This window comes from Brachyhypopomus gauderio, chromosome 2 (genome assembly GCF_052324685.1).
Source record: "Brachyhypopomus gauderio isolate BG-103 chromosome 2, BGAUD_0.2, whole genome shotgun sequence".
NCBI lineage: Eukaryota > Metazoa > Chordata > Actinopteri > Gymnotiformes > Hypopomidae > Brachyhypopomus > Brachyhypopomus gauderio.
In genome coordinates this window covers 37,438,770-37,465,865 of record NC_135212.1, presented here as the reverse complement: position 1 = coordinate 37,465,865, position 27,096 = coordinate 37,438,770, and the positions used below count along the sequence as shown (strand labels likewise).

Here is a 27,096-nt window from a genome sequence, read left to right as displayed (position 1 = left end):
TGAAGAGCCACCAGATATTTCAGCTCCACTTAAGGACAGGAATATGTGTGTAACTATGTCCATTTTCTGCACATGATCAGCTGATTAGGATCGGTGTGTGTGTGTGGTGTATGTGTAGACGTGGCCAGACCACAGGTAGGCTGTGTGAGAACTCCTGATGGTGTTAGCAGAGGCTCCGTGCGTTCAGTGGACAGAGAGGTCAACTGCAGTTCCACAATGTGGCAGGGCAAATGCACTATCCTCATGCGCACACACACACACACACGGCATGGACTGTGTACGCACGTGTGTGTGTGTGTTGTATAACACCAGGGGACAGAGAACACACCAGATAACCAGTGGTTTGGTTTCACCTCATCACTAGTCTCCTCTAGTCCCGACACACAGGAAACGTTCTCCCTCCTGCAGTCGTCTCCAGGTTACTGATCCGGTAATGGCACCAGTCCTGGGTTAACAGCACCAGTCCTGGGTTAACAGCACCAGTCCTGGGTTAACAGCACCAGTCCTGGGTTAACAGCACCAGTCCTGGGTTTGCCATTACGAGGCAGCATGCGCGACTGCAGATTAGCTAAGTACATCAACAGATCAATGACATAGAGGTAAAACGCCAAGGACAGGGAAGCTGAACCAATCAAAGTCTCCAGCGGGGAAGAGCTAATCCAGGCTTGGGCCAGTGGAGAAGTGCTAATCCAGGCTTGGGCCAGTGGAGAAGTGCTAATCCAATCTCCCTGAGCCATTCAGACACACTGCCCGATCAAATCCGCACTCCAAAGGGCTCACTCACACTTCCAAAACAGCGTCTAAACGGCTGGAGTGGTCCAACAGGAAGCAATGTGGTTCCAAAAACCAAACCAATTCAAACCAGGAACCATGTCAACCTCTAAAGATGTAAAGGACACAATAATTATAACCAGCACCACAGCTGTCCCACATTTACCTGGTTGTGGACAACAGAACCTCATTCCCACTACAATGCAAGATCAGTCATTCCTATATGGGGTTTAATTAGACTGTTCTCCATAACCAGACCGGGCTGGTATTTCTTACTTACTTATTTACTAATACAGATAATCTGAAACAGTGTTTGCTACAAACCTCTCTACACATGGGTGTGAGAGGTACAACAATTATCCATTATACAGATGCCTTCAGATCACTGTGTCCCACTCTGCTTCTCATTGAGGGAACTCACCAGGTCCTCAGAAGGACTGTCTAAAGTGGAGAGAGGTGGTGAGGCCACAGCAGAAGGCTCTCCTTACCTACCAAGGGCTCTCCCCAGGTAGATGTAAAGTAGGAAGATATCCTGGCATTCCCAGGGTTCATTGACTCAAAGTTTTTTCTTTTCAGCCCACAACAAAGTCAAACCCCTCCCACTGACAGACAGATGGGATGCTGACAGGACACTTCGCAAGGTTTCTTGTCTCTGCAGCCAGCAGGAATGTGCCAACACGGTTAAGGTTTCCTCCATCTTACTGATGCAGAAACAAGCTCATCATTGATTAAGGAGTCAAATCAGGTGTGATGTCGTCTCAGCGCCACCACAGGAGGGGGAGGGGCCAGAGCGGGGCAGTGCCACAGGAGGGGGAGGGACCACAGTGGGGCCATTGTTTCGGTGTGCTCTTCTTCAGCATTACAGGACATCTCCCATGTTCATTATCTGGTAAGGAAGACTATTCAAAGATAAACACTTGTAGATAGAGTTGTGTGATATGACGGTATTTTGGTATACCACAATATTTATATATGGTGACAGTATTTAAATATATGTTTACAGTATATTAACCTTTTAGCAGTGACCTTTTACCAGCAAGCTACTGAAACAAATTTACAAATGGCAAAACTGAAGGAAAGGGGAGGTACACCACACAGTAAGTGCCTATAAGGGGAGGTACAACACACAGGAAGTGTTTGTTGCTGAGCTGTGTGTCAATCAGACTAGTGGAGTTTGTGGCAGGGAGTAAAGCTAAACTATGTTTAGCGGAACTTATTTTAGACAGTTGCCATGACTTTGTTTTTCTTGTGAGTGGGTCGTTGGAGCTAGCTAGCTCTTGAGGTCAATAAAAGTAATGTTAACAAAAGTAAATAGACTGTAAATGCTAGCTAATTAGCTAGCTAGCGTTTTACAGATAAGTTACTTTGATTAAGATTTCAAATGCTAATGAAAGTAAGTTGACTGTAAAAAGCAAGCTAGCTAGCGTTCAGGAACAACGTTGCATAATGAACTGAAACAAGGGACACGAACAACGCAAAAACCAAATAAGAAAACAAACTAAAGTACAGCATGAAACAAAATTAAGAACTTGAATAAAGACACACCACTACGAAAAATAAACAAAACCGAAGAGAACAGGAATGGAAGCAGAAACAAATGGGCTAAAAGTAGAGGGGACACACGGCAAATACATGAACAAGAACACAAACCAGCTAAAAGTAGAGGGGACACACGAACAACCAGGAATGTAAACAGGACAGCGTCATGAAACCCCCCCCAGTGGTACCATATACAGCTGTTCAAACTGAAGATGGTATAACATTTTTCAAAACCGCACAACCATATTGTAGATAGGTATAGAAACACATACAGGCAAGGTTAGGCTTATTGAAGCGTAGCAGGGCACACTGGCACCTATTTAGGCGGCTATCCCTGGATCAGACTGATATTTTAGGAATGAGTGGTGGGACGGCTCCTCACCCGGCCGCACGGGTTCTAATAAAAACACAGCAGGCCTCTGCCTCCTAGAGGGCGAGAACCAACAGGCCCAGATGGTTCTTCATCTGTGTGCCTGGCCCCCCACTAGTAGCAACTTGGTGCCAGGGCTGGACTCTGGTCAGTTTTCTCAGCTCTGGCCTCACTCTACACAGCAAAGAAGGATAAGAAACAGTTTCAGGAACAGGGGGAGGGAGAAGCCAGGTGACAGCCCAGTGCCCACCAGAGCTGCCACACAGGAAGTGATATCACCAATGCTCCTTCCTCCTGGGGGAGGACACAGAGGGTGAGAGAGAGAGTACAGGACTTGAGCCCAATTCCTTGGTTGATTACGTGATTAATGACATAATGGAGCCTGTGTAGCTCAGCCTTGTCCAATAGGCGGAGCTTAAGCTGAGGTCCAGGACACTCAGAATGTCTTAACTGAGGGTTCGGGATGCTCAGAACGTCTTAGCTTAGCCAGCAGGTATTACTGGTTTGGTTACTCTGTGCAAGGTTGTGTGTCTTAATGACAGCAGGACCTCATGGTCCAGTGTCTGGGAAACATTTCTGCCACCTTCCTCCAAATGTCTCTCACTGCTCTACATGTTAATTTCTCTACAGTTTGCAGGAGAAACTCCCTACCCCCTGTGTGTGTGTGTGTGTGTGTGTGTGTGTGTGTGTGTGTGTGTGTGTGTGTGTGTGTGTGTGTGTGTGTGTGTGTGTGTAGCAAGCTTATGGTTAAGAGTAAGAATCAGTCTGAGCTCTGGGCAGGGTGCTAACGTCACTACAAAAAAAACATGTTCTGCAACCCTAAAACCTAAACCCTGAACCCTAAAACCTAAACCCTGAACCCTAAAACCTAAACCCTGAACCCTAAAACCTAAACCCTGAACCCTAAAGCCGGCTGCTGGAATGGAAAGGTGTCACACACCTTTGTTAAAATGTCTTTTCTTACCTAGATTACCACTTCACATTTGGATTAAAATGGGGGCAAGATCACAGAGAGAAGACAGGAAAGTGCAGCTGGGTTAGGGAACACTACAGCTCTCCAACCATGACACGCTACACGTGTGTGGACGTCAGCAGCTGTCATCAAGATGTGTGTGTTTTAGGAATTATGCCGAGGGAAGAGACCAAAACAAACAGCAGAAAAACAAAGCTTACACTACACCCAAAAACCCCACCCAGAAACTACCAGCTGACTGTACTCCATGCAGTCCTGACTGACTATGACATCATCTCTCAGCGACGCCCTGTTTGTACCTCAGTTATACTCTCACACACCAACGACACATCATCTCTCCGTTTGTACCTCAGCGATACTCTTGCACGCCCACGACACACTTTCTCCTCCCGTATGTTTTCACATGCGCACCTACCAAACCTCATTCTCATGCTCTCTTGCTGTCTCACACACACCCCAATGCCGAGAGCATTAATTCACTGTCAAAGACTCTGCATTGTTCCTAGAGTGAAGACATCAGAACCTTGTAGACAGAGTGACTGAAGCCACTCAACAAGAGGCAGCATGCATTAAACAAGCTAAACAACCACACAGGGTTGTTTACACAGTCAAACTGGACATGTTTACTAGAGGCTGTCCACACTGAGCTGATTCTTGGATCTGAGGCAGTACAGACAGGGGCCTCCACACTGTGTTACATATTGGCATTTCACGTGTGGGTCACCACCCTCGTGGAGGAGTGTGTGGGGGAGGAGTGAGAGGAGTGTGTGGGGGAGGAGTGAGAGGAGTGTGTGGGGGAGGAGTGTGAGTGAGGGGGGAGGAGTGTTATTTCCATCAGTGGAACAGTATGTACTCAATAACAATAGCAAAAACTAGCACCATGTCAAGAGGGTCCCACTTTCTCCAGAAGACCCATTTTATTCTTAGAACTGCGAAATGGAAACAGCTATCATGCACACAGAGCGCTGGCCTAGGGAAGGGCAGAGGTAGGGCAGTCTGGAAGAAGCCCACTAACCCCATGCAGACTGTTCTTCCTTCTACTGTAAAAGTCAACAACACGCCTGCTACATTTGGGCAAAGCACTAGGTTTCAAGGTTTCATTCCCTTTACCGCCAGTGAAAAGCACCTAACTCACAAATAGAAATGAGTAACATGTCCCTCAGTCACAACACACACTGTATACCTGGACTGACCCCTCAATGATTTAATCACAGAAAACGAAAAAGTTATCCATTAACATGTGTCCTAAAACAAGCCGCAAAGAAGCATTAAAATATGCATCGCCATGCACGTGATGGCCCTGGTTAAAGGCCGAGGTGGTTCTGACAGCAGCCACAGGGCGCGATCAAAGAAAACACCGTGTAGTGTTTGCACTGGTGAATCACAAAGTGCGAGCTGGCTGCTTATATCACACACAAACAAAGCCCGGAGCGCGCGCACCCGCGCGCGAGGTGGGGGAACGCAAACACTGGGCAGCCGCACGCGCAGTGCAGCTCGTGCAGTGCTGGGGTCGCTGTGCAGCGCAATAGGCGCATCCAGGACGCTTTGTTCCGTCCGAGGCGCTTTAGAGGACGCTGATGTCTGCTTGCCGACGCAAATATCGTACAAATAAATGCGTAGACATTGTGTGTTAAAGTTTGTACGTTCTTAGAAACCACACCAAGCACTTCACAGCCATACTGGTTGGAAATACAGACAAGGAACCTTACACTTCCCTTTATGTCTAGATAGGCTACATTATTTCTCCTTGGTTGCTGTTCGGTAGACTGATGGCATTTGTCTACTAGAACTACTAGACATTTGTCTACTAGACAGTAGTACTGAAAAACAGCAAACGGTGAGAAACCGCTACAATTAAGGAAATAAAGCACGGAAACGTAGCTCGTTGTTGAGTGTGGAGAAAAGTGTTTACCTCTGTCAGCTTTCATGTTAGCCAGCGATGCAGTGATGCCCTCCAGCCCGACGTCCGTTCGTCTTCCTTCTTCCGAATCCGGTCTTGATTTTAAAATTGTTTCTTTAAACATGGACCAACTGTGGATGTGTCACACAGCCATTTAGATGTAGACGTGCTCTCAGCTAGACAGGGAATACCGGAGCTTCTTCTTGCTAGCCACCGTCTGCTAGTGCTAAACTAGTCCATCGGATTGTGCAGCACCGAACAGGTCGCTGGCTCTATAATCAGACGATAAAGCACAACAACCCACCCCGTGAAACGAAAACGATGGACGAGACTGTTAGCTAGCCAACTGTGTCACTGAACACCCAGAGCAAAGCTGCGCTCTCCCACGACAGTCTCCGCATTCCCATGCTAAGCTCTGTACTTCAGACCACACGACACTAGCGAGCTGGCCGCAGACACAGCCAGACTCCTCCAGCTCCCCTCGGTCATCCAGCAGTCTCTGTCCAGACGCCTTCAGCTCTCCTCGGTCATCCAGCAGTCTCTGTGTCCAGACGCCTTCAGCGTAATCAGCTTGTCAAATCAAGAGCCCATTGTTTCCAAATAAAGACTCGTTACGTTGAAGCTGCACACCAATCAACACCCAACACCACAGCTGGCTGTACTACACTATACACAACACTAAACTATACTATACTAAACTGCACTATACATAATACTAAACTACACTACACTATGCTATACTATATTATACTATGCTTTACTATATTATATTGTACCACACTGTCTCGCCCTCCCGAGTAGTCATATAGCCACAATCTTTCTGACTCACAAACAAATCTGTAACTTGATACCCAGCTGGCGAACTACTTGGTGATGACAGCGGGCCCTGAGCCTACCTCTAACTGCCTCTTCTGCCACTATTTCCTATAACTGCCTCTATTGCCTCTACTGCCCCCAGGGGTAACTAGCCAGAACTAGCTTTGACAGCTAGCTAGCTAAGTTAGCTAACAAACTAGTTAGTTGTAAACAAACAAGGTCGCGTGGAAACACAGAAGGTTCAACGTTATTTTCATGTGACTTCTCCGCCTGTCTGGTTTTACACCCCCAGAGCGTCACGGTTCGGCTCTGCCGGACTTCGCCGAGATGTTGGGTTCCGTGGACCCGTCCGGATCTGCTGCTTGAGCGCACCAAGGCGGCCTCCGCTCACGTGGCCCAACAACAGCGCCTCACCTCGTCACTTCCGGTTCGGGTCTCCCTGGAGCTCACTCAGCGGAGCGAGATTGACACCTAAATTATAGAGATAATTTATAACGCTGATGGGAGACCCGCGAATGCCCTCCAGCTCAGCTCCACTGCAAATAAAAGCGCATAAATGTCGTTTATTGGTTATTAGTTACAGTCGTTTGCGTTGGTAAGAGTGCACGTGGCAAACAAAACATGGATTAGAGAACCATAAATTAAATGATCTGGACTGAAGGAAATTGATTTTTCAAATAAATCTATAAGTAAAACGTGATTTTTGGCTTTTATGGTTGACTTATAGTGAATCCAGAGCGTTGCTCAGAAGACATAGACACGCTACACGAGCTCGGCAGGTACTGACGGATGTATCTCATCCTTTCGCGTGTGTACCGAGGCTGTGTTCGTACTAGGACGTCAGCAGCAAACGACAAAACTTTTAAAAACAACCATGAAGTTGTTCGGGACTCACGTGAATCTGAAAACGAACCAGTGACCATATATTACAAGCTTAAATGAATGTCTTCATAATATGACTCCGTATATTACTGCGCTCTAAGGTGTGTTGATTCTCGCGTGTGCCAGATAATACGACGACGTCAGGACAGCATCTTCTCTAACATTAGATATTACATCATCGACGTTTAACATTCATAATAATCGCTAATTATTCTATTTTTAATTGACTTAATTTAAGTTAATTTGTCCATTCCTTTAAGACGTTTGACTAAACTCTCAATAATTAGTGGACGTTGGTTTTAAGACCGTCTTTTAACAAGAGTATTGGTGCTTGAATTTGAGTTTGAATTTGAATTCTGTTTTAGACAATAATTTTGTTTTGCTTCCATCTAGCGATATTTCGGCGATATTGCAACTCAAAAAGCGAACGCATAACACAGGGGTGCCCATTACGTCGATCGCGATCGACCGGGAAGTGTCGGTCGATCGCGAAGGAATGTGGGTAGATCGCACGACATTAAAAAGTAGTGGATGAATGACAGGCTATCGTCCATCTCCACTGACGGTTGTATATATACACCGCCCGGTAACAATTTACGTTCGTTTGATAGACGAGTTTGCTCGTTTGAGAGGCGTAGGAATCTCGCCATATACAGTTTAATTTAGGATTACTAAACCATGCATTTGTTTCCATATAAACGCAATGTTTTCTTGTTTCTTATTAAAGGTTTTAAATGGTAAGTAGTAGTATGACCTGGATATGCAAACTGGTAATTTTAAGAAGTGAAAACCTCATAGAGATGTACAGTGGAGTCCACAGATAATCAGACATTAACAGTGTTTGCTGTTCACAGTTGTTCACGGTGAGTGTGTGTCATTAGGGCAGTATGTGTGATTTTACCTATGTGTCTGAAGGGAACACTTTAAGAGTTGAACTCATGGTCATGGTATTCCCAAATGAATAATCAAACAAAACAAAGTCAATGTGTGTGCTTGTTTTAAAAAAGTTCAATGCAGACTGAACTTTTAAAAATGCCTTTATTTTTATTCACAGAAAATTTGTTCCTAGTGCAACACACTATAGTCTGTAATTGGTGAGATGTGGATGTGTATGTTTAAAGAAGTCATACATACTATTTTGTTTAATTAATATTTTTGGATGTATAAAGAATTGATACATAATATTTAGTTTATTTATATTTTATTTATGTTTAAAATTTCTATACATTGAATTGTGTTTAATTATTTCATTTTTATGTATGTTTTGGATAGTTAAGCTTAAAGTACCACCTATGTTTAAGGGGTAAGAACAATATTGTGTTGTTTTGTTTTTGGGATGAAATGTCTTTGATTGGAAAATGTGTGAGTGTTCAGAACTGTTGGTGTGACATCATAGGCTGCTACACATCACAGAATGATCATGTGACAGACAGAGTGAATGAGGACACAGAGGGACAGGAGGACAGTGTTGGTGTAACATCGTGGCGTGAGAACATAGAGGGACAGCAGGACAGTGTTGCTGTGACATCGTGTTGTGAGGACACAGAGGGACAAGAACACAATGTTGGTGTGACATCATGGTGTGACGACAGAGAGGGACAGGAGGACAGTGTTGGTGTGATTTCGTGGTGTGAGGACACAGATGGACAGGAGGACAGTGTTGCTGTGATATTGTGGTGTGAGGACACAGAGGGACAGGAGGACAGTGTTGCTGTGACATCGTTTTGTAAGGACACAGGGACAGGAGGACAGTGTTGCTGTGACATCATGGTGTGAGGACACAGAGGGACAGGAGGACCGTGTTGGTGTGACATCGTTTTGTGAGGACACAGAGGGACAGGAGGACAGTGTTGCTGTGACATCGTTTTGTGAGGACACAGAGGGACAGGAGGACAGTGTTGCTGTGACATCATGGTGTGAGGACACAGAGGGACAGGAGGACAGTGTTGCTGTGACATCGTTTTGTGAGGACACAGAGGGACAGGAGGACAGTGTTGCTGTGCTGGAAAACCCAACCTTTTTATTTTCTACATTTTTCTGACTACAGAAATGCTGAAACATTTCAACACTGAAAAAAAGCATGATGACATCATCACTCGCTTCTCTTTTTTTCCTCTTTTTTCTTGCTTAGCAAACACAGTAGATGATATTGCACAGCAGAGGAAGGAAGAGACGGGGAGAGAGAGGGGAGGAGAGAGGGGAAAGAGAGGGGAGAGGGAGAGAGAGGGGAGGAGAGAGGGGAAAGAGAGGGGAGAGAGAGGGAGAGGGGAGAGAGGGGGGGAGAGAACAGCATGAAAGTCAGAGAGAGAAAGAGAAACCCAGGTTGGGTAAAGAATGAGCGTAAACCAGAAACACAATCCAGCAGGAATGAATTGGTCTGAGAGGAATGAAACAGTCTTAGAGGAATGAATCAGTCTGAGAGGAATGCCTAACACATCATTCCTTGTTATTATTTTTTTTCCTTTCTTTTTTTTTACCAGACGGTACATTAACAGCACTGAGGAAGATGAATGTTAGCTAGAGACAGAGAGAACGCAACGACAACAGAACGCAGACACAGGAGCTCTGCTAGCAACGCTCAGAGAGCTTCAACGCTCAGAGAGCTTCAACGCTCAGAGAGCTTCAACGCTCAGAAAGCTTCAACGCTCAGAGAGCTTCAACGCTCAGAGAGCTTCAACGCTCAGAGAGCTTCAACGCTCAGAGAGCTTCAACTTCTGCTTTTGGGAAAAGAAAAACAGCAGCGAGTTTATTTGTGGGACAGTGAAAACCTTCCAGCCGCGAAATGTTTTCATCGCTTGAAGAAGTCCATCTAGGACTAAAAGAAAAAGGGAACAAAATCTGTGTAAAAAAGCGAGCGTGTTTTGTGTTTGTCCAGGTGATTGTCATAGGCGTATTGTAGGGCACACAGTGCCAGGCCTTCTTATCAAACAGGAACTCCTTTTCCACGACAACCAACTGGGGAGGGTAGAAACGATTAGAGCAGCCCCAACATTCACATACAGCAAGCTATCTAAGCCACACAGTATAATCTGCCAAGACAGGGGACTAGCTCAGACAGGAGTGTGGAGGAGGGAGGATAGGGTAGGACTCTATAACCCTGTGCATCACCCAACTGTAGCCCACAGTCTGGATTACACAGGGCATTTCACTCAGGTTATCTTGTGTTGGTAGGCTGTCAGGATTTTGACGTGAACTGGACCCATAGTCCTTGTTTTAGGTGTGTAAAAAGACTCAGCGAACACTTGGAGCCTTGAGTAAGGTATGTGTGTGTGTGTGTGAGAGAGAGAGAGAGAGACAGCCCTAACATGCAACCAAAAAACAAAAGCAATTACTAAATCTCTACACAACTGCTGCCAGATAATAGTGGTGTAAACCCTAACTCTGACCCTAAACCTGACACTGACCCCAGATAATAGTGGTGTAAACCCTGACCCTAAACCTGACACTGATCCCAGATAATAGTGGTGTAAACCCTGACCCTAAACCTGACACTGACCCCAGATAATAGTGGTGTAAACCCTAACCCTGACCCAGATCCTGACTCTGACCCTAACCCTGATCCTAACCCTGGCCTTGACCCTGACTCTGACCCAAAGTAATGGTGGTATGATTTTACAGTGTTTCCATTAGCATGCAGTCGTGCACATCTGGGCAAAAAAATACACTCTAAGGAATTTCCTGGTCTACCATTAACCTCCCTACTGACTATACCATCACTGAGTGGTGTGCAAACACGACCCTGCCATACATTCACTTAGACAACAACATACACTCCAAAACTGGAAAACAGGGTGACGTGGGAACTTGTGATACGCGTTCACACACTCACACACTCACACACCAGGTTGCTACATTTGCTTCGCGTGGTTGTTCCTTTGCTTGTCAGTCGTACATGAGTTCATCCCACAGAGTGGAATAACTTCTCCCCCGGCAGACCGGCTGCCCCAGTTAGACTCCACCCTCTCTTTGCAAGACAAGGCAAAGTGGGCAGGGTTTGTGGCCGTAGTCTGCAGAAGCCTTGGATTGTACAAGAAATGACCCAAATACATCTAGAAGAGGGTCCCACTAGTCCTGCTACTAAACTACAAATGCAAACTAAAACGCATTTCTCACACATACCCTCTGCAACACCTTACACATATACAACATGTGCAGTAATATCCATGAAAAGAACAAGGACAGGGAAATGAACTGGGAAATAAAACATAACCCTTTTTCTGTTTGAGTCAGTGGAGTGACAGAGAATGGCGCCGTGAACAGTGTGACAATGGTTCTGGAGGACGGAGGGAGAGCTGTTGGGTCTGGCAGTGTTTCAAACCAGGAGCAGAGTGCCAGCCAAGACAGGAAGTAGGAGTGATGTGTACACACACCTACCCGCCTCTGCACGTCCAGCACAAGGCCGCAACACAAAACGAATGTCCTGGTTTTTGTTTTGTTTTGTTTTTTTGTTTTTTTTCCAAAAAACCTACTATATACAAATCTATATTTTCTACAAATGCATAAATTAAAACAGAGTTAAGCATTACAAAATGCAGTTAAATTAAATGAAATCACAAACACGGCAACAGAGAAATATAAACACAGCATCACAGCAGTTGGTTTTACCCTGTAAAAAAGAATCCACATCGCATTGGAATAACACCACTTCTTAATAAAAATACGATTCTCTTTTCATTCTTGCAAGTTTCAAACCGCAATCTTAGAAACCTGCCTTCAGTGGCCAAAACAGCACTTTTACCAAACCTTCAAAATAAATACTCATAAAGATTTTTTAAGTAACATTAACAATTACCAAACTAGTTAGTTTCTGCCTCAATCACATAGACTCTCTATACAACAGAACTGTAAGAATTTATTACTATGAGGTATTCGGAGCCATTGGTAAAAGACACACACGGCCCAAATGGTGGACACACCTACCAGGTAATGTGAACAACAAAGGGATGGGACTAGCAGATTTGTGTTGGGGCGGGGCTTAATGGGGAAGAAGGAGGAGCTTTGGCTTATCAGCAAAAGAGTTGAAGAAATGAAATGAAATTCCTTTGGTATGTTTTCATTGCATGGCTGCGCTGGCACAAGCACCACGGTGAGAGAAGATGTGCTCTCCTCTTCAGCAGGGCCCTCCTACAGGCTGAGGTATTCCAAGAGTACAAGGTGAGAATAGAGAGGTCAACGGCGGTTTAACACTTTGGTTCAAGCAAGGCACTCGTCCTTTGGGTTTAACGAAGTCCACAATATGTCTGCCGTGAGCTGCTGCACAAGCACGGATGAAAATGGTCCACACAGAGCAGAAGGAGAACAGAGAGGAAGGTGTGGGGAGCATGGGGGGAGGGGTCATCACACCATCTATTATCCACCACTTCATTCATATAGGCCGTGCAAAAGAGAAAAATCTTTGGTATTCTTTGGTTTCATTAACGTGATAGAAATCACCAATGGAGACTGAGTGAGGTAGCATCTTTGGTTCACACTATAAATACCAGTAGCTTTACCAGTAGGTCTACAAGTAGGTCTATAAGTACCCGTAGATCTTCCACTAGGTCTATAAATACCAGTAGGTCTACCAGTAGGTCTATAAATACCAGTAGGTCTTAACACACGTTTAGTCTTTTTTTTTTTTTTGGTCTTTTTCCTTGTCTTTTCTACATGAGGAAGCAGCTTTCTCTTTTCTTTGCTTCATTGTTGTAATGCTCATTAATAGGTACCAAATATGTATATATATGTATATATTTTTCATAAAGCTAACAACACCACATGAGTCAATAAGGCCAGAAATCTTGTGACTATTGGAGTGCCGACCACATCCAACCACATCGGACCACATACGACCACATCCAAACACATCTTGGGCCTCTCTGAATGCACCACTCTCAAGGAGAACCATAAAGGTTCATAGAGCTTTCTTCCAAACTGTCTAATGCATAGAATCTAATTATTCCATAAAGCATGTTTAGTCTTTTGTTGGAACTTACTGTGTGTAAGTAACTACTCTATTGGGTGATTATTGGAGCCATATATTGGCTGTACCTTTAACACAGAAAGTTGGACTAGTGGCAGTTTTACTGTGTGATGGTGGAAAATGTGCTGAGACACAGAAGCAAGGCCCTGAATGTGTGACCAGCTGATAGTAAAGGCCCAACACTGGCTGTGAGAAATGAAGGCAAGCACAGCCATCCATGGGGTCACTGGGGCAGACACACACACACACACACAGAGGGGTTGTTGGTGCAGACACACACAGAGGGGTTGTTGGGGCAGACACATACAGAGGGGTTGTTGGGGCAGACACACACACACAGAGGGGTCATTGGGGCAGACACACACACAGAGGGGTCATTGGGGCAGACACACACAGAAGGGTTTAGGCACCGACTGAAAAATTCCTTTCCATTTCTCTAGGTTCTTGATTCTGAAGACCATAGTGGGGTCTTGTGTTTGTTACGTCTAAAATTAATTTATGAAATAAAGTTAGCACAAACAATACATATAGTCACCTTGCCATTTGCTTTCCTGAATTATGAGTCCACCACTTAACCATTAATCCAATCAGCCATCAGATCCTCCACTTGATTAACGACTTGTAATCCAGAGCAGCCAGATGCCTTTTGGACTGGGGTACTTATGATTGGTTGATTACGTTTCTGTATACAGCATAGACATTAACAATGCCTTATGAGGGTTAATCTTTGGTGTTTAGCTGCTGGCAATATTGAAATATATACTATACAAAGCAAGTTAGAGCAAGCACAGTTCTCCCTGAACAATCACACCTCAAATAGTACACTAAACAAATTAAGAACACCTTGAATAGTGCACTAAACAAATTAACCACACCTTGAATAGTGCACTAAACAAATTAACCACACCTTGAATAGTGCACTAAACAAATTAATCACAGCATGAAGAGTGCACTAAACACATTAATCACACCATGAAGAGTGCGCTAAACAAAGCGGAAATAGTATCCACCCTGCAAACACACTGGCACTCAGGAGTGATTTCACTGGTGTGGAAGATGTTTGAACTTTGGTTCTGAAAGTTATGTAAGAAACATAAACTTATATGAGCAAACTCAAAGTGACGCTGCTATGCTGACGTCATTCTTAGGACAGTGTCATTTTGGATTAGGTCTTTTTAGATTATAATCCTATGTCTGAGCCTGATGACTAATACTAACACTTTGAATCTAATAATTTCAACGGTTAGATCACAAGGCTTATGAAAAAATATATAGAATTTGTTCCTGTTTCTAAAACTTTTTGAAAGAAGCATTTCTTTGGTTTTACATTTTCATGATTACTTAGTGAAAATCTGAAATGGTTAGAGAATTATGAATACAAATACATATGTAAATCTGGTTCATGATCTACGTTCATGTTAGTTTGGAAGAAAGCACTGTTAGGAGGGAGACATTCAGGGGAATGGGTGGATGCTACTGCTTCATGTTGACGTCCGTGAGCCCCAGAAAGATGGGGGTGGTGTGGGGGACTGGGGGGGATGGGAGAGGGGCCCAAGCAGGTGCAGGTGCATGCGTGATGTCATCACACCTGTGCTGGACACGGTGCTTAAATGTGACGTCACACGCCTCTAAACCACACATCAGCGCAAGAAACAACCCACAAATCAATCACTCCCAGAAGGAGTTAGTGTTCACTGTGATGGTGAAACGTCCATGAGACCATCACATCCAAAGAGAAAGACCGCAAGACGCAGAGCAGAGGCAGGGTGTCGACGTTGTACGACCAGTGATTTAAGGGTAACACTTTTTTGCAGTATGTCAGACATAAACGAATGAAGACTCTTAAATACGGGACAAAGACGTCTTTGGGTTTTTCCTTTGGATCTTATAAATATCAGTATTGTACAAGTTTTAAGGGCAAAGATACTGTCCAGAAGATCTTGACTTAATTTTCTGTGGTTAAAGCTTTTCCACCGAAGGCTTCCTGTCAGTCTGTAGCCGCTCCGTCACGCTTTGGTACAGGTGGAGGAGGAGGGGGCCGAGCTGCCGTCATCCAGCCATTTATCCAGGCTACGCCGCCGAGCATTCATGAAGAAGTTGCTGACGGTGGCGAGCTCCAGCCCCAGCTGCTGGGAGATGGTGATCTGTAACTCTTTGGACGGCCTCTTGTTCTCCTTGAATATTGCATGTAAAGTCCGGCGCTGGACGTCGGTGAAGACAAGGCGAGGCTTCTTGGACACACCCCCGCGCTCTCCTTTACCATGGTCCTGCTCCTTCCGTTTGCATGCTGAAAAAATGCAGAGAGACACAGACACATCAGACAGAGAAACACAGACACATCAGATACAGAGGCACAGACACATCAGACAGAGAGGCACAGACACATCAGACAGAGAGGCACAGACACATCAGACAGAGAAACACAGACACATCAGACAGTCGAGCCGACTGGATAATGTCACTGTACAGCTAGTTTCTCAGCTCACAAAAAACTACTTATCCAAACATGGACTCTAGAGTCTATGTTCCTGTGAGTTGCCCTTGTACCATCACTGTACAAGGTCAGTCTTCTTTTTTTCTCTGCCTATTCCCAGTTCTGTCTGCAAACAGAGGGCAGTCACCTAATTGAACTAATTTTAACTGGCTCAGGTGTTCTCCATGGAGCTGCTATCCATGGTGCTGAATTCCACATCCTCAGGCAAACCCATCTTGACTGACACTAGGATTACTAGGTCAGTAGGATAATCTAGATCAATACGATCAGAAAATCAGAAAAACGTTTATCCTTTGATAAACTATAAATATTGTCAAATAAATATTTAGTCGGTGTGTAGCATGACGCTAGCCTATTGGTTTCAAGTAGTACATTTCATAAGTTTCAGGAAGAACCACACGGGGGCAATCATAGACCAACTAAGCAGCCCTCTGACGTCAGCGACGAGAAAAAACCGTGGCTCGGCAATCTGAGACGTCAACGACGATATTTTACTTAAACATGTTTACTGTTAAACTACCTGCCGTCAAAGGAAAGTCTGTTATTATCCGAAGCGTATTTTAATGACAATATATGATATCGTAACAGACAGGCCAAACGCCATTCAGTGTGTACATATAACGCCTAAATACCAAATTATTTTATTAAACAAATAGATACATGTAATTATATGTAACAAAGAATACAATATTCCCCGTCAAAACAGAGCAATGATAAATCGGTCGTTTTATATAGTGTATAACAGTTCTTCAGGCGAAACTCTAGTCTAGTGTAGGACTAGTCTGAAATCTCACAGCACAAGTGTCTCCACTTTGGGTGAATATTAACAAAAGCGAATGAGACTCCATATCACCTGTTATAAATCAAACGACCCACAAGGACACTGTGACAGTAGATGACGGGGTGAACAGGTAAACTGTTTTCCCAGAGTCTCAGTGAAATAACTTCTTATCATTAAGCACAATTGATCATCACCGATATTGTTTGTCTGCAAATCATTTACACAGGCGCGAGATAACATGAGACTGGTTACATCTTAAAAGTCGCGCCTGGACACTGGTTTCACAACTTCCTAACATACACATGGGCTTCAGTGTATATGTGTGCATTTTAGCGTATAGTTTAGGATAGCGCCGACAATTATTGCTTTCAAGTTATACTCTAACCCAGCACACACGGGTAATGCTCCAAGAGTGGTTAATGATCTTTTTGCTCTTAAAAATAAAAAATCAGCTGCTCTGTCTTGTCAAAGGCAAGGTTGATAGTTCTGCGTATGTATGTATGTATGTATGTATGTATGTATGTATATAATAGAAATATAATTAAAATCGCGAATAAAATAACAATATTGCATATATGGGTATGAGGACTAACTCTGTGAAATTCGGTGGTTCATAACTTTTGCAATTCGTTTATCGGACGTATACTATAACGTAAAATATTCTCGAATATTCTTTAAGTAAATTTGGCCTTAAAGAATTCTAGATGTACAAAAATGATTATATTAAACATTTTAAAACGTTCATATTATTTCATGAGAAAAAAGGATACGGATAACACAACGATTAAATTGGGTAAAATAACAACTAGCATCCAAGATCAAGATAGAAAAGTGTGTGACCTCACAACATAGTGCAGAATGAGCCAAGTCACGCGCCTACGGCTACGAAATGGGAAAAAGAACGAATTTGAATAATCGATGTCAGTTCTATATTTACCTCTTAGCAAGCTGAGCACAAACGTAACAGTGTGTGCTCGATCAATAAAATGATCCACGAATACCTTAATTCTATAGCCTAATTATTTTCCTAAAGATGAAGCTATTGGAGAACACCTTAAATTTCAATGTAACATCCTATAAATAAATACGCATACTCAGAACATTTTAAAATATATAACCTGTAATTGTAACACACGGAATAATATGTAGAGTTACTGTTTGTGACGTCGAAATAAAATATTATAAAACGAAAAAACAAGAATAAATTAAAAAAGTGCAGGAGAAAACAATCACTGAAATGATGAGCCTTCATATTCAGCTTCTGATTAATGCAAATAAATGTTAATGAAGGTCATTATAATCATAGCGCCGATGTCCCCCAATCGAACACAGCAGCACGAGCAAAATACCTCCGCCACAGTGGACTTTTTACTACATGAATTAAACTGCTTTGAATTGCAATTAGGCATGTGTTGTCCGGTTCATTTTCTAGAAAAATAGGAAGTAGTTTGTATAAATAACCTGAAGTGGTGTGAGCACACACACATACACACACACACACACACACACACACACACACACACACACACACACACACACACACACACACACCCACCCACCAACACCACCCCCCCATACACACACACACACACACACACACACACACACACACACACACACACCCGCACAGATTTGGCTTTGTGTAAAACCACAAGTGAACGTTATTCCAAAAGTAAAAGACAAAAACTTGATACAGTGGCTGAGCATTTCAGTGTAGTATATAAGAAACGAGGAGGCAGACAATGCGGCCGGTTGAAGGTTTGCAAGGTGCCTGTATGCATTGTCATAGGGAGACAATGACTGCTGTCGAGGCAGCGTCAGATAATTTCGGCGCAAGTAAATTAATATAATTAAATTATATATTTTTCCAGTGCATTCAGTCCGCTGCAAACTATGCGAGCGTCTGTCATTGTGGCCGATAAACAGCCGTCCTGGCATTCGCCGAAAAGCTTCTTCTAATGCACCTGTTCCAAACACGCGTAACCAAAACAGATTCGTTCCTAAAGATTTATGGCTACAGGATCGCTTTACAGAGATGCAATATCTTGCACCGAGAACACAACCTCGAATTTACAATTCACTGTCACGACACAGAAGTCCAAAGAGTTGTATAATAATAGTGACAACAAAAATAAATATACACACACTTCACGGCGTCAGAAACAAAGTAACACAGCAGAACTTATTCCAGTGAGGAAATATAAAAGATGAGCGCTGATGTCTCAGCAAAGACGTAATGAGTATTCAATGATTGAATAAAAGGTAAACTTGAACGAGATGGAGCACAGATGAGCGTGGAGTAAATCGTTAAGAAGCGCGCGCATTACCTATTGTTCGCTCACCTGCGAGGCGGAGCGCGGACATCCTCTGGAACTCGGGCTCTTGCAACCACTTCCACATTCTTCGGAAGGTCTCGCGCCCCGACTTCAGCTTGCTCCATGGCTTGGGGTTCCGCAGCAGGTCGGACAGGGTGCCTTGTGAGCGACACAGCACTCTCTGCGCGAAGATCGCCTGTGGTATGCTGTATCTCTTTAGCTCCGTGGTGATCCTTTGCGCCACTTCTTTGGTATTGACTTCTTCCATTTGTCCTGAATTGCTCCCTGCGTTGATCTGCGATCCAGGCACGGAGGAATGATTTTGTTCCCGGGCAGAGCCGATCACCTGCCCGTGGCCCTGGGCATTAAGATGAGCGTGAGGGTGATGGTGAATTCCGTTGATCTGCACCATTCCAGCCGAGGAGGCGGTCATATGCTGCTCCCCGTGTCGGGCCAGCATCGCGGGGTGGTGCGCCTCAAAAGCGTTTGGTGTGAGCATTTTCTCGGTGGGCATAGTGGCTCCTGGGTGCGCGTAAGGCGGCAATCCTTGCTGGGAGTTATGAATGCTACCCAGTCCGGATCCTGACAGCGGGGACAGACTTTGTCCCATGCTGGTAACATCCTTGTGGTACGGAGTGTAGAGGTTGTTCATAGACGCCAGACCTCGGTCGTCCCGCATCAGCGTGAAGCTTCCGCTAACGTTGCCCGGGATCCTCTGGTGTGGATGAGGGTGGTGGTGGTGGTGATGATGATGATGGTGGTGAGGAAACTTGTCAGAGACCGTGGAGATGGGGGGCAGCGGCTGCAGCGGGGTCAGGGTCGTGTAGCTGCTACTCATGCTCATTCCTGGGGGAGCCTCGCACGCCATACTCATGGCTGGGTGCAGGTGGCTAGCGAGGCCATGGTCCGCTGGCCGGTGCTGGTGATAGTCGCCGCTGTCCAGGATTGATGCCATGCCCATTGGACGTGCGTGGGCTGACAGGCTGCTACGATGGGTCACCGCGCTCCTGTGATGGACGCTGTCGCCGGTCATAAGGTCCGCCGCACTAGGCACCGGTTCATGGCTCACTCCGTGCAGATCGCCAATATTTTCCATCGACAGCTGAGCATTCATTATACGCGCGAGCTTGTTGACAAACCATCTATCTGATCGCGAGGAGTAAGTCGCTGTCCAGAGAAGTCTTCATACGGGTAAAGTTCTGCCCCCCGCAGTCTTATTCTTAGTTGCTCCGTAGTATTAATTTGTTTTTCATTTATCGCGTATATATTTTTTTGTTTTCGTGATTAAGATTTTCTGTTTAACAGAAAAATGATCTATTGTTTTTGTTATTATTTTTGTTTATTTTACGATCGCTTTGGTTATAAAAAAAAAAGAAAGAAATGAAGGCCCCCGTCCGTTCACGAGCGCGTCCTCGGTCGTGATGTCAGTCCCGTAGCGCTCCTCGCCATCTCTAGCCCATGGCTGCTGCTGTTTCGGTTTCTTCAGCCCACTGCTCCGCGCTGCGGCGGCTGCCTCGCGCTCATGCGCACTCGCCACCGGCGTCCCCTCCCACCGCGCGCACAAGCAGGCACGCGCCGCTCTTAGCTGTGTGACGTCAGTTATTAAGGGAGTTGCAGCCCCGTAGCGTAGTGCAGGCCTCTGCTTCCTGACTGTCTGATCCTCCTGGGACCCCATTATCATAATACGTTACATTTCCTTATCCAGACTTGTTTAATAGGGAAATTAAATCGTTAAATTTAAGTCACAGAAGAGCACAATGAAGATAGACAATATAATTGGTAGAAAAATAGTCAATTGAAAAAATTTAAATAATGTTTGGGATCCTCCTTAATGCAGCAGGCATTGTAAACACTGTTTAACACGTGAAAAGTTCCTGACCTAAGAGAAGGATTTACATTCGACGATAACTGAACAAGTCGGCGGGCCTGTCAATGATGGCGTCAATACTCTTTTTATTTTCACACGAAATGCATTTTTATTAGCGTATTTTTTCCAATTATTTTTCCAAGTACTTTTAAATGAAAGTATATTTAACGGTGGATGGTTCAGGAGTAGCTCCGACTCTTGCCAGACATGGCAGCTAAATGCTAGGTCAGTTTTTGTAGGCGAGTAATGTCGGAAGGAGTCCGGGCAGATGTGGCCATTGTTCGGGTATTAAGAGTAACGAACCAAAGCCGCTGCAGTGAGGCTCGCGGAGCCTCGCGGAGCTGCGGGCGGCGCGGGATAATCACACAGCACATTACACTCCTTGAGTGAACTTCATTCAGGACTCATTTATGAATGAATAGTGTAGACACACTTTACAAAAATACACCCATTTATCAACATCGATGAATCATTTCCTGTCTGGAAATGACACATGATGTTTACATTAGAGACGTAATTGCATTATTTACACACAGTTTGAAGTAGGCTATATATATATATATATATATATATATATATATATATATATATATATATATATATATATATATATATACAAAAAAGGAAATATATATGATGTGGCATGCACACACACACCAGAACAAATTTTGCTATACAGTACTACGTTTGCTGGCATTCGGTTGTTAATTGCTTTCGACTGTACGATGTCAGCTTTCTATTCAGTTAAGCGAGATAACTTGATAAATTCAAGTGACACGCTAAGGACAGTTAAAAATACGGTGAATGCGTCTCGGGTCGGCTGGGTGACAGCTTGTCGGTGCTGGGCCCCCACCCTGGGCCCCTGCTCCACGACATCGGGGACGAGTCAAAGGTGAAGCTTCAAGACTCCTGAAGCCAGCAGCTGCAGAAGAACAGATGAACTTTTCCGTGTTTCTGAGAGACCTGCTCAGTGACGGAATATAGACACATCTGTTAGGGTCAGAAATAATGTCAAGCAGTTTAACGACTAAAAAGACAGAAAAGGCTAAAAAAAGTTAATTTACAAACTAGTTAACATTGGTGTGTTGATTATTTGACACGGACTGGTAAAGAAAAAAAACGGACACTTAAAAATCGTAGACTATTGTTGATTAGGTCAACTAAAATAGCAACCAATTCAAATACGAACAAAATACGGTTAAACAGAAAATCAAGAGCAAAACAACACAGACTTAAACAAGATGTGGGCACATGGACTAACAATTTATTTTTTATATATCTTTAAATTTATTTTTGAAATGGCCTAATTTCTTGCATCCAAGATATACTGCAGTGAACTACAGATGTTCACATAAATAAAAATGCTTAGTCACCCTTATATAGTTAGCATTATCAAATTCGCGATTAATATGAAAAACAACGTATTCAAGCAGGAAATTCAGTGGCCAGCCGCATCTGCGCACGTTCTCATAGTGGTCGATATTTTTCATTCGCACTCGTGTCTCCGTGACGTGAAGGTAGGGGGTGTCTTTTTGTTGGGGCCTAGTCAGGCGTTTCTGATCACCTCTCAAACTGCAGCTTCTCTTTAAGGTATTTTAACCTATAGGCCTACAAGTTATTCATGTAAAAGTCTTAGTGTGTAAATCAGCAGTGTAAATCTTAAATCTCGAATTCAGCTCGACGAAACGTGCCCACTCGATTGGCACCTAAAATCGATGAGATCCAGTTTGATAATAGGATCAACTATCGCTTCTTACGTTCATACCGCTTCATTACACCATTTATCGGTGACACAGAGGCTCATTTCATTCTAGGTTTTCCGTAGATTACTGTCGTTGTGGATTTTTCGAAACATGTCAATAAGGATGGTTAGTAAACCCGTCGACGAGCCGACCGATAATTTATCGTTTTCACCATAATATTATTTCTTAAAAGAGTAAAACACGCGTGTTCGCAGGAACTGATAAATTATTTAAAGACGAGTGCCCTGAACTTTTCTAGATATTATTAATTGGGCGCCATAGTCGGTTGCAGGGAGCAGAATTGAGTCCCATTGCTTTAAAAATTAATTACAGGCAAATCCGCGCTCTGTAAATCCACACTCTGTAATGCACAAATTATTCCACGTCTGCAAAGGCAGAGACAAATAGCACCGTAGATCAATACACTAGTCTCTGCGGAAAACGATCAAATATTAACATCATTGACACTGCTGAATTCTGAATAACTGCATATGTTATCACGATTTTATCAAGTCGTAGCTATAAGCAGTTCATTTCAATATTTCAAACGATTACACGCATACTTTTGAAAGTAATTCTAAACACATTCGCTTTTCTTAGTTATCATATGTGGAAAAATATAATACATACAAACAGCCACAACCAGAATACATGAAGTTAAGGAAATACATTTAACCAGAAGGCTATAACAAAGTCTGCTTCTTATTAAGGTGTTACAGGCATGTATGAATGGATATTTAAGCAATGCAGTTGTGATGTTGGATAGTGCTTCTGGAGCGCTTTGATCGAAACGGGTGAAGCATATAGTCTAATTATTTATCAGAAATGTATGGTATCAGGAAAAAGCAATGAGGAAAAAAAGTCATTAGAAATAATAAAAGTAATCAGAAAAATAAAGGTAATCAGAAATAATAATAACAACGCTGCTGTTTGCATGGTTTCCAATAGGCTCATTTAAACTAGTCTGTTTATTATTAGCTATTAGTCTATTTATTGGTTTCTCAGACGTTGCTCGCACTTCTTGTGGGCCAAAAGATCAAAATTATAAATAAATAATAAATCAGTCATGAAAATTGATAACAAAAATCCACATGAAATATCATTAGTCTATATATTATTTACATATAGACTTTGTTAACATCCGTTGCATTCAATCTGATTCCGAATTGGACTACTACAGGAAAACATTTACTTACACAGACGGATACGCACGCGTGAATGAAGCATCGCTGTGTTGCTGCGCGTACTTGGTGGAAATATCGGGTGCGTTGTTAGTAATGACATTTATAGGACGAACAGTGCATGCAGTAATATTTGGCGTTTGAATGAAAAAAACACTATTAAATATATGGGCATGCTTAATAAAGTACATCTCAAAACAAGTTCCTGAAACAATAATTTTGTTTAAATAAAGAACAAAAAGATAGACGCCACGGGCCTTGGAGAGTGATATATGCACCAATCGATACTAGAGTACATTATCGGATCAATTACTTTAAGCTGAAAGGCGAGTTAAAGGATACAATTACAACGACACTTTGGATTGAATACGTATGCTAATTTAAAGTGTTAACTGGTCGTTTCTACAAGTTTTATGTCATTTACACAAACCTAAAACCCAGGTCCACTGCAGACATTTATGTCTCATACCGGGGCGGTGTATGCTCATGTTAAATGTACATAATTTTAATTGTATTCTGAAACAGCCTATATGTTCATATGCTGCTAAAAGATTTGCAACTAAGGATGATGCACATCCCTTTAAAAGAGACTCCATACTGACCAATGAAGATCCTGACAAAGTCTGCTAAGTTCTTTAATCTTTATCTTAACATTAGCTCAGCATTCGAGTTCCCCTACGTCAAAGTACTGAAATAAAACGTTAAAAGCAGCACGGAAAAGTAAGCTATTTTTTGCTTTTCCAAAAGGAACCTTTGGTCAAATCAACTAATACGAACTCCCACCTTCCGTTCGTTCCTGAATTTCTATCCATAGAAGGTAATCATTACAAATAATCATACAAGTAGGTCCTCAAAAACCAAGTCCTAATTATGTAAGAGGTAACTAGAATTAGAACGCTATATCAGCTGTAACTGAAGCAACAGGTAGGAAGTTTTGTGTGTGTGTGTGTGTGTGTGAGAGAGAGAGTGTGAGTGTGTGGTTGATCATGATAATGTAAAATAAATAATTGTACGATGTAAAATTGAAGTTAAATAACTTTAAGAAGTTTCTCAGTATGTCCAATAGCTACCGAATGGGTAACCGTAATCTAACTATAAAAAGCAGGCAACACTATTAACAGGATGAATGACAAGCATATATTAACGAATAATGATCGCGAAAATTATATTTACAATAGTTATTGCATATATTACAAAGTCAAGGCATTAGAAACTCTCAGTAATTATGAATTGAGCATATGAAGAAGTAAAGTATCAAGTACAAGATTATTTTCGTGTTATTGCTGGCCCAGGCAGACAAACCACGTGCATTCAAATACCAGTTAACTAATTAGATCAATAATGTTTTCAGTATCTCAATATCCTTAATATTAGGTCAGTGACGTTTTCAGTATCTTTAATAGGCTATTAGGTCAATAAAAAGTTCAACATCTGAAGAAAGTGATTTTCTCTGGTCAGGTTTGTCACGAGCTCAGTTTAGCGCGTGTAGGATGAGCACACAGTAGATATATAAACATGATAACATAAAACCAGATGCCTGGATAGCAAAGCTCGTATGTCAAACAAAAAGCATTACAATTATTTGCATTAAAACAACAAGCATGAAGGCGAAAGCACCTACCAGTACTGCGAGGACTACAATGACTAAATTAACGTGTCACTTAAGTGTATCAGAAAAAATTACACAAGACATTCTCTACTATTAGACGCTTAGTGACATTGATGTGTTAGTGAGTAAACGAGGCTACTGCTGAGGTGATGAGGTCTCATATTTTGAAGTTTTCAACAGACCCGTTGTCAATGCTCGTTGCTGCTTCAGTGTGCGAGCGGCAGTGACGCTGCAGCTGACCTCGCACGCATTTTGAAACCTGTCTTCAAGTCAGCAAATCTCTGCAGGACGCCAAATGTCACAGCATTCATTTAAACAACATCTTATATACTGATGCTTCCGCCTCTCGCCCCCACCTCGACTTTCCATCCGCCATCGTCCTGGGCTTTTTTCCCCCTCGAAACCGCTCCTGTACCAATGCTTTCCTTTACCTGTTTAGCTTACTATCCAAATCGCCACAAATGTTCTCATTGCGACGCTGCTGATGACTTTATTTTTGTTATAAAGAAATCAGATTCCATTGTCTTAACATTAAATATGCTGTTTGCAAAGAAGCACGTTAGATTAGCGGCGAACTCTCTCATTATCGTGCACCCGGCTCCCCCACATGGACAGAGCTTCCATGGCCGTTCGACGCTTTTCCTGGTCCGAGAAAAAAAGATAATAGCCTTCCACCATCCCTGTTATGAAGTCGGCAACGTCCAGGGCAAAAACTCCGTTTCAGTCGGCGTCGTTTGCTTGTGTCAGTCCTCTTTGGTGCATTTAGGGATGCTGCGTGCATTTGAATTGCTGGCCGCGCGGATATGGATCCGCGGCGCGCCGAAAGGGAATCAGTATGCAAATTGTTTCAGTTACAATCGAAACGTTCGATCCGTGATAGCTGTCTCGCAGTAGTCGATGTAAGAGCTCTCCGTTTTTGCCTGTCTCCAAAACCATCTTTATGAAAAAAATACAAAAATGAAATACGTTAAAATACAGCATACGATAAATGTATGCGTTTTAGATTAAAATGAAACATCACCAAATTGCCTATCCTATTGTCTATCCCATTAATGCACGAGATGAGTACATGGTGAGAGGACCCACACATTTTACAGATTATAGAGAAAATAAATAAATGTATTAAATGTAAGCTACTATAACTACTCGTGTTTAAAATATAGAGGAGAATGACAGATGAATATGAACATATAGGTGTAATGCATGTGCTGCATAAAATATGCAAAAATAGTAAAAGATAAATGACAGCAGAACCATAAATGAGCGCGCGCGTTATTAAACATATCCATCATACGATCAATCTACGCCTTTCAGGATTAATAAAAAACTAAAATAAGTAAGTAATCAAGTTTATAATTTTTTAACCAACATAATATCTATCTATCTATCTATCTATCTATCTATCTATCTATCTATCTATCTATCTATCTATCTATCTATCTATCTATCTATCTATCTATCTATCTATCTATCTATAACATTTTGATTGTTAAATGCATTTATTTTATTGTACTGCATTAACGACTGAGACACGTATTTAATTGCATAAAGTGTAAAATAGACTACCAGTTACTTTTAATGCCAGAGATTACAACGAATAAATATCAACTGTATAAAAACAAATAATGTAAAATAAAAGAAGAAAAAGGCCGCTTCCGTGAGTTCCTGTTACTTCGTCTCTCGGGTTAGGGTTAGCGTTTGCTTCATCGAACATATAATCATCTGGGACGTAGTAAGGAACCATTCGTAGTAAGGAACGTGTACGGTCTTACATGGCCATAATATATGAACAGAATCTCCATGAAGTCTTTATACTAAAAAGGCGTGCCAGTATTTTCTACGCAGTGCCGTCTACACACGTCTTAGGATAAGGCTTTTTACTTTGTATATATTTCAC

At 42.8% G+C, this 27,096-nt stretch overlaps 2 protein-coding genes across 2 annotated transcripts in view; both read right to left on the bottom strand.

Moving 5' to 3' along the window:
• atosa (atos homolog A) overlaps positions 1 to 6,785 on the bottom strand; it is a 32,385-nt gene extending 25,600 nt beyond the window's left edge. Inside the window, exon 1 of the mRNA XM_076995317.1 lies at positions 5,566 to 6,785. Within this exon, the coding sequence (XP_076851432.1) occupies positions 5,566 to 5,677 (112 nt within the window). The 5' untranslated portion in view covers positions 5,678 to 6,785. The remainder of the gene's footprint in view (positions 1 to 5,565) is intronic.
• Positions 6,786 to 8,894: 2,109 nt separating this feature from the next.
• Positions 8,895 to 20,075, bottom strand: onecut1 (one cut homeobox 1). The gene is made up of 2 exons (XM_076995315.1): positions 18,828 to 20,075; positions 8,895 to 15,497 (listed from the first exon to the last, which is right to left on the bottom strand). Exons 1-2 carry the CDS (start codon positions 19,912 to 19,914, stop codon positions 15,217 to 15,219), a joined length of 1,368 nt encoding a protein of 455 aa, XP_076851430.1. The 5' UTR covers positions 19,915 to 20,075; the 3' UTR covers positions 8,895 to 15,216.
• Positions 20,076 to 27,096: the final 7,021 nt, after the last annotated feature.

Coding starts and splice junctions, on each gene's coding strand:
- onecut1 (XM_076995315.1), bottom strand. CDS start 19,914: ATGAATGCTCAGCTGTCGATGGAAAATATTGGCGATCTGCACGGAGTG. Junction 15,498..18,827: donor GTCCGCGCTCCGCCTCGCAG/GTGAGCGAACAA, acceptor GCATTTTTTCAG/CATGCAAACGGAAGGAGCAG.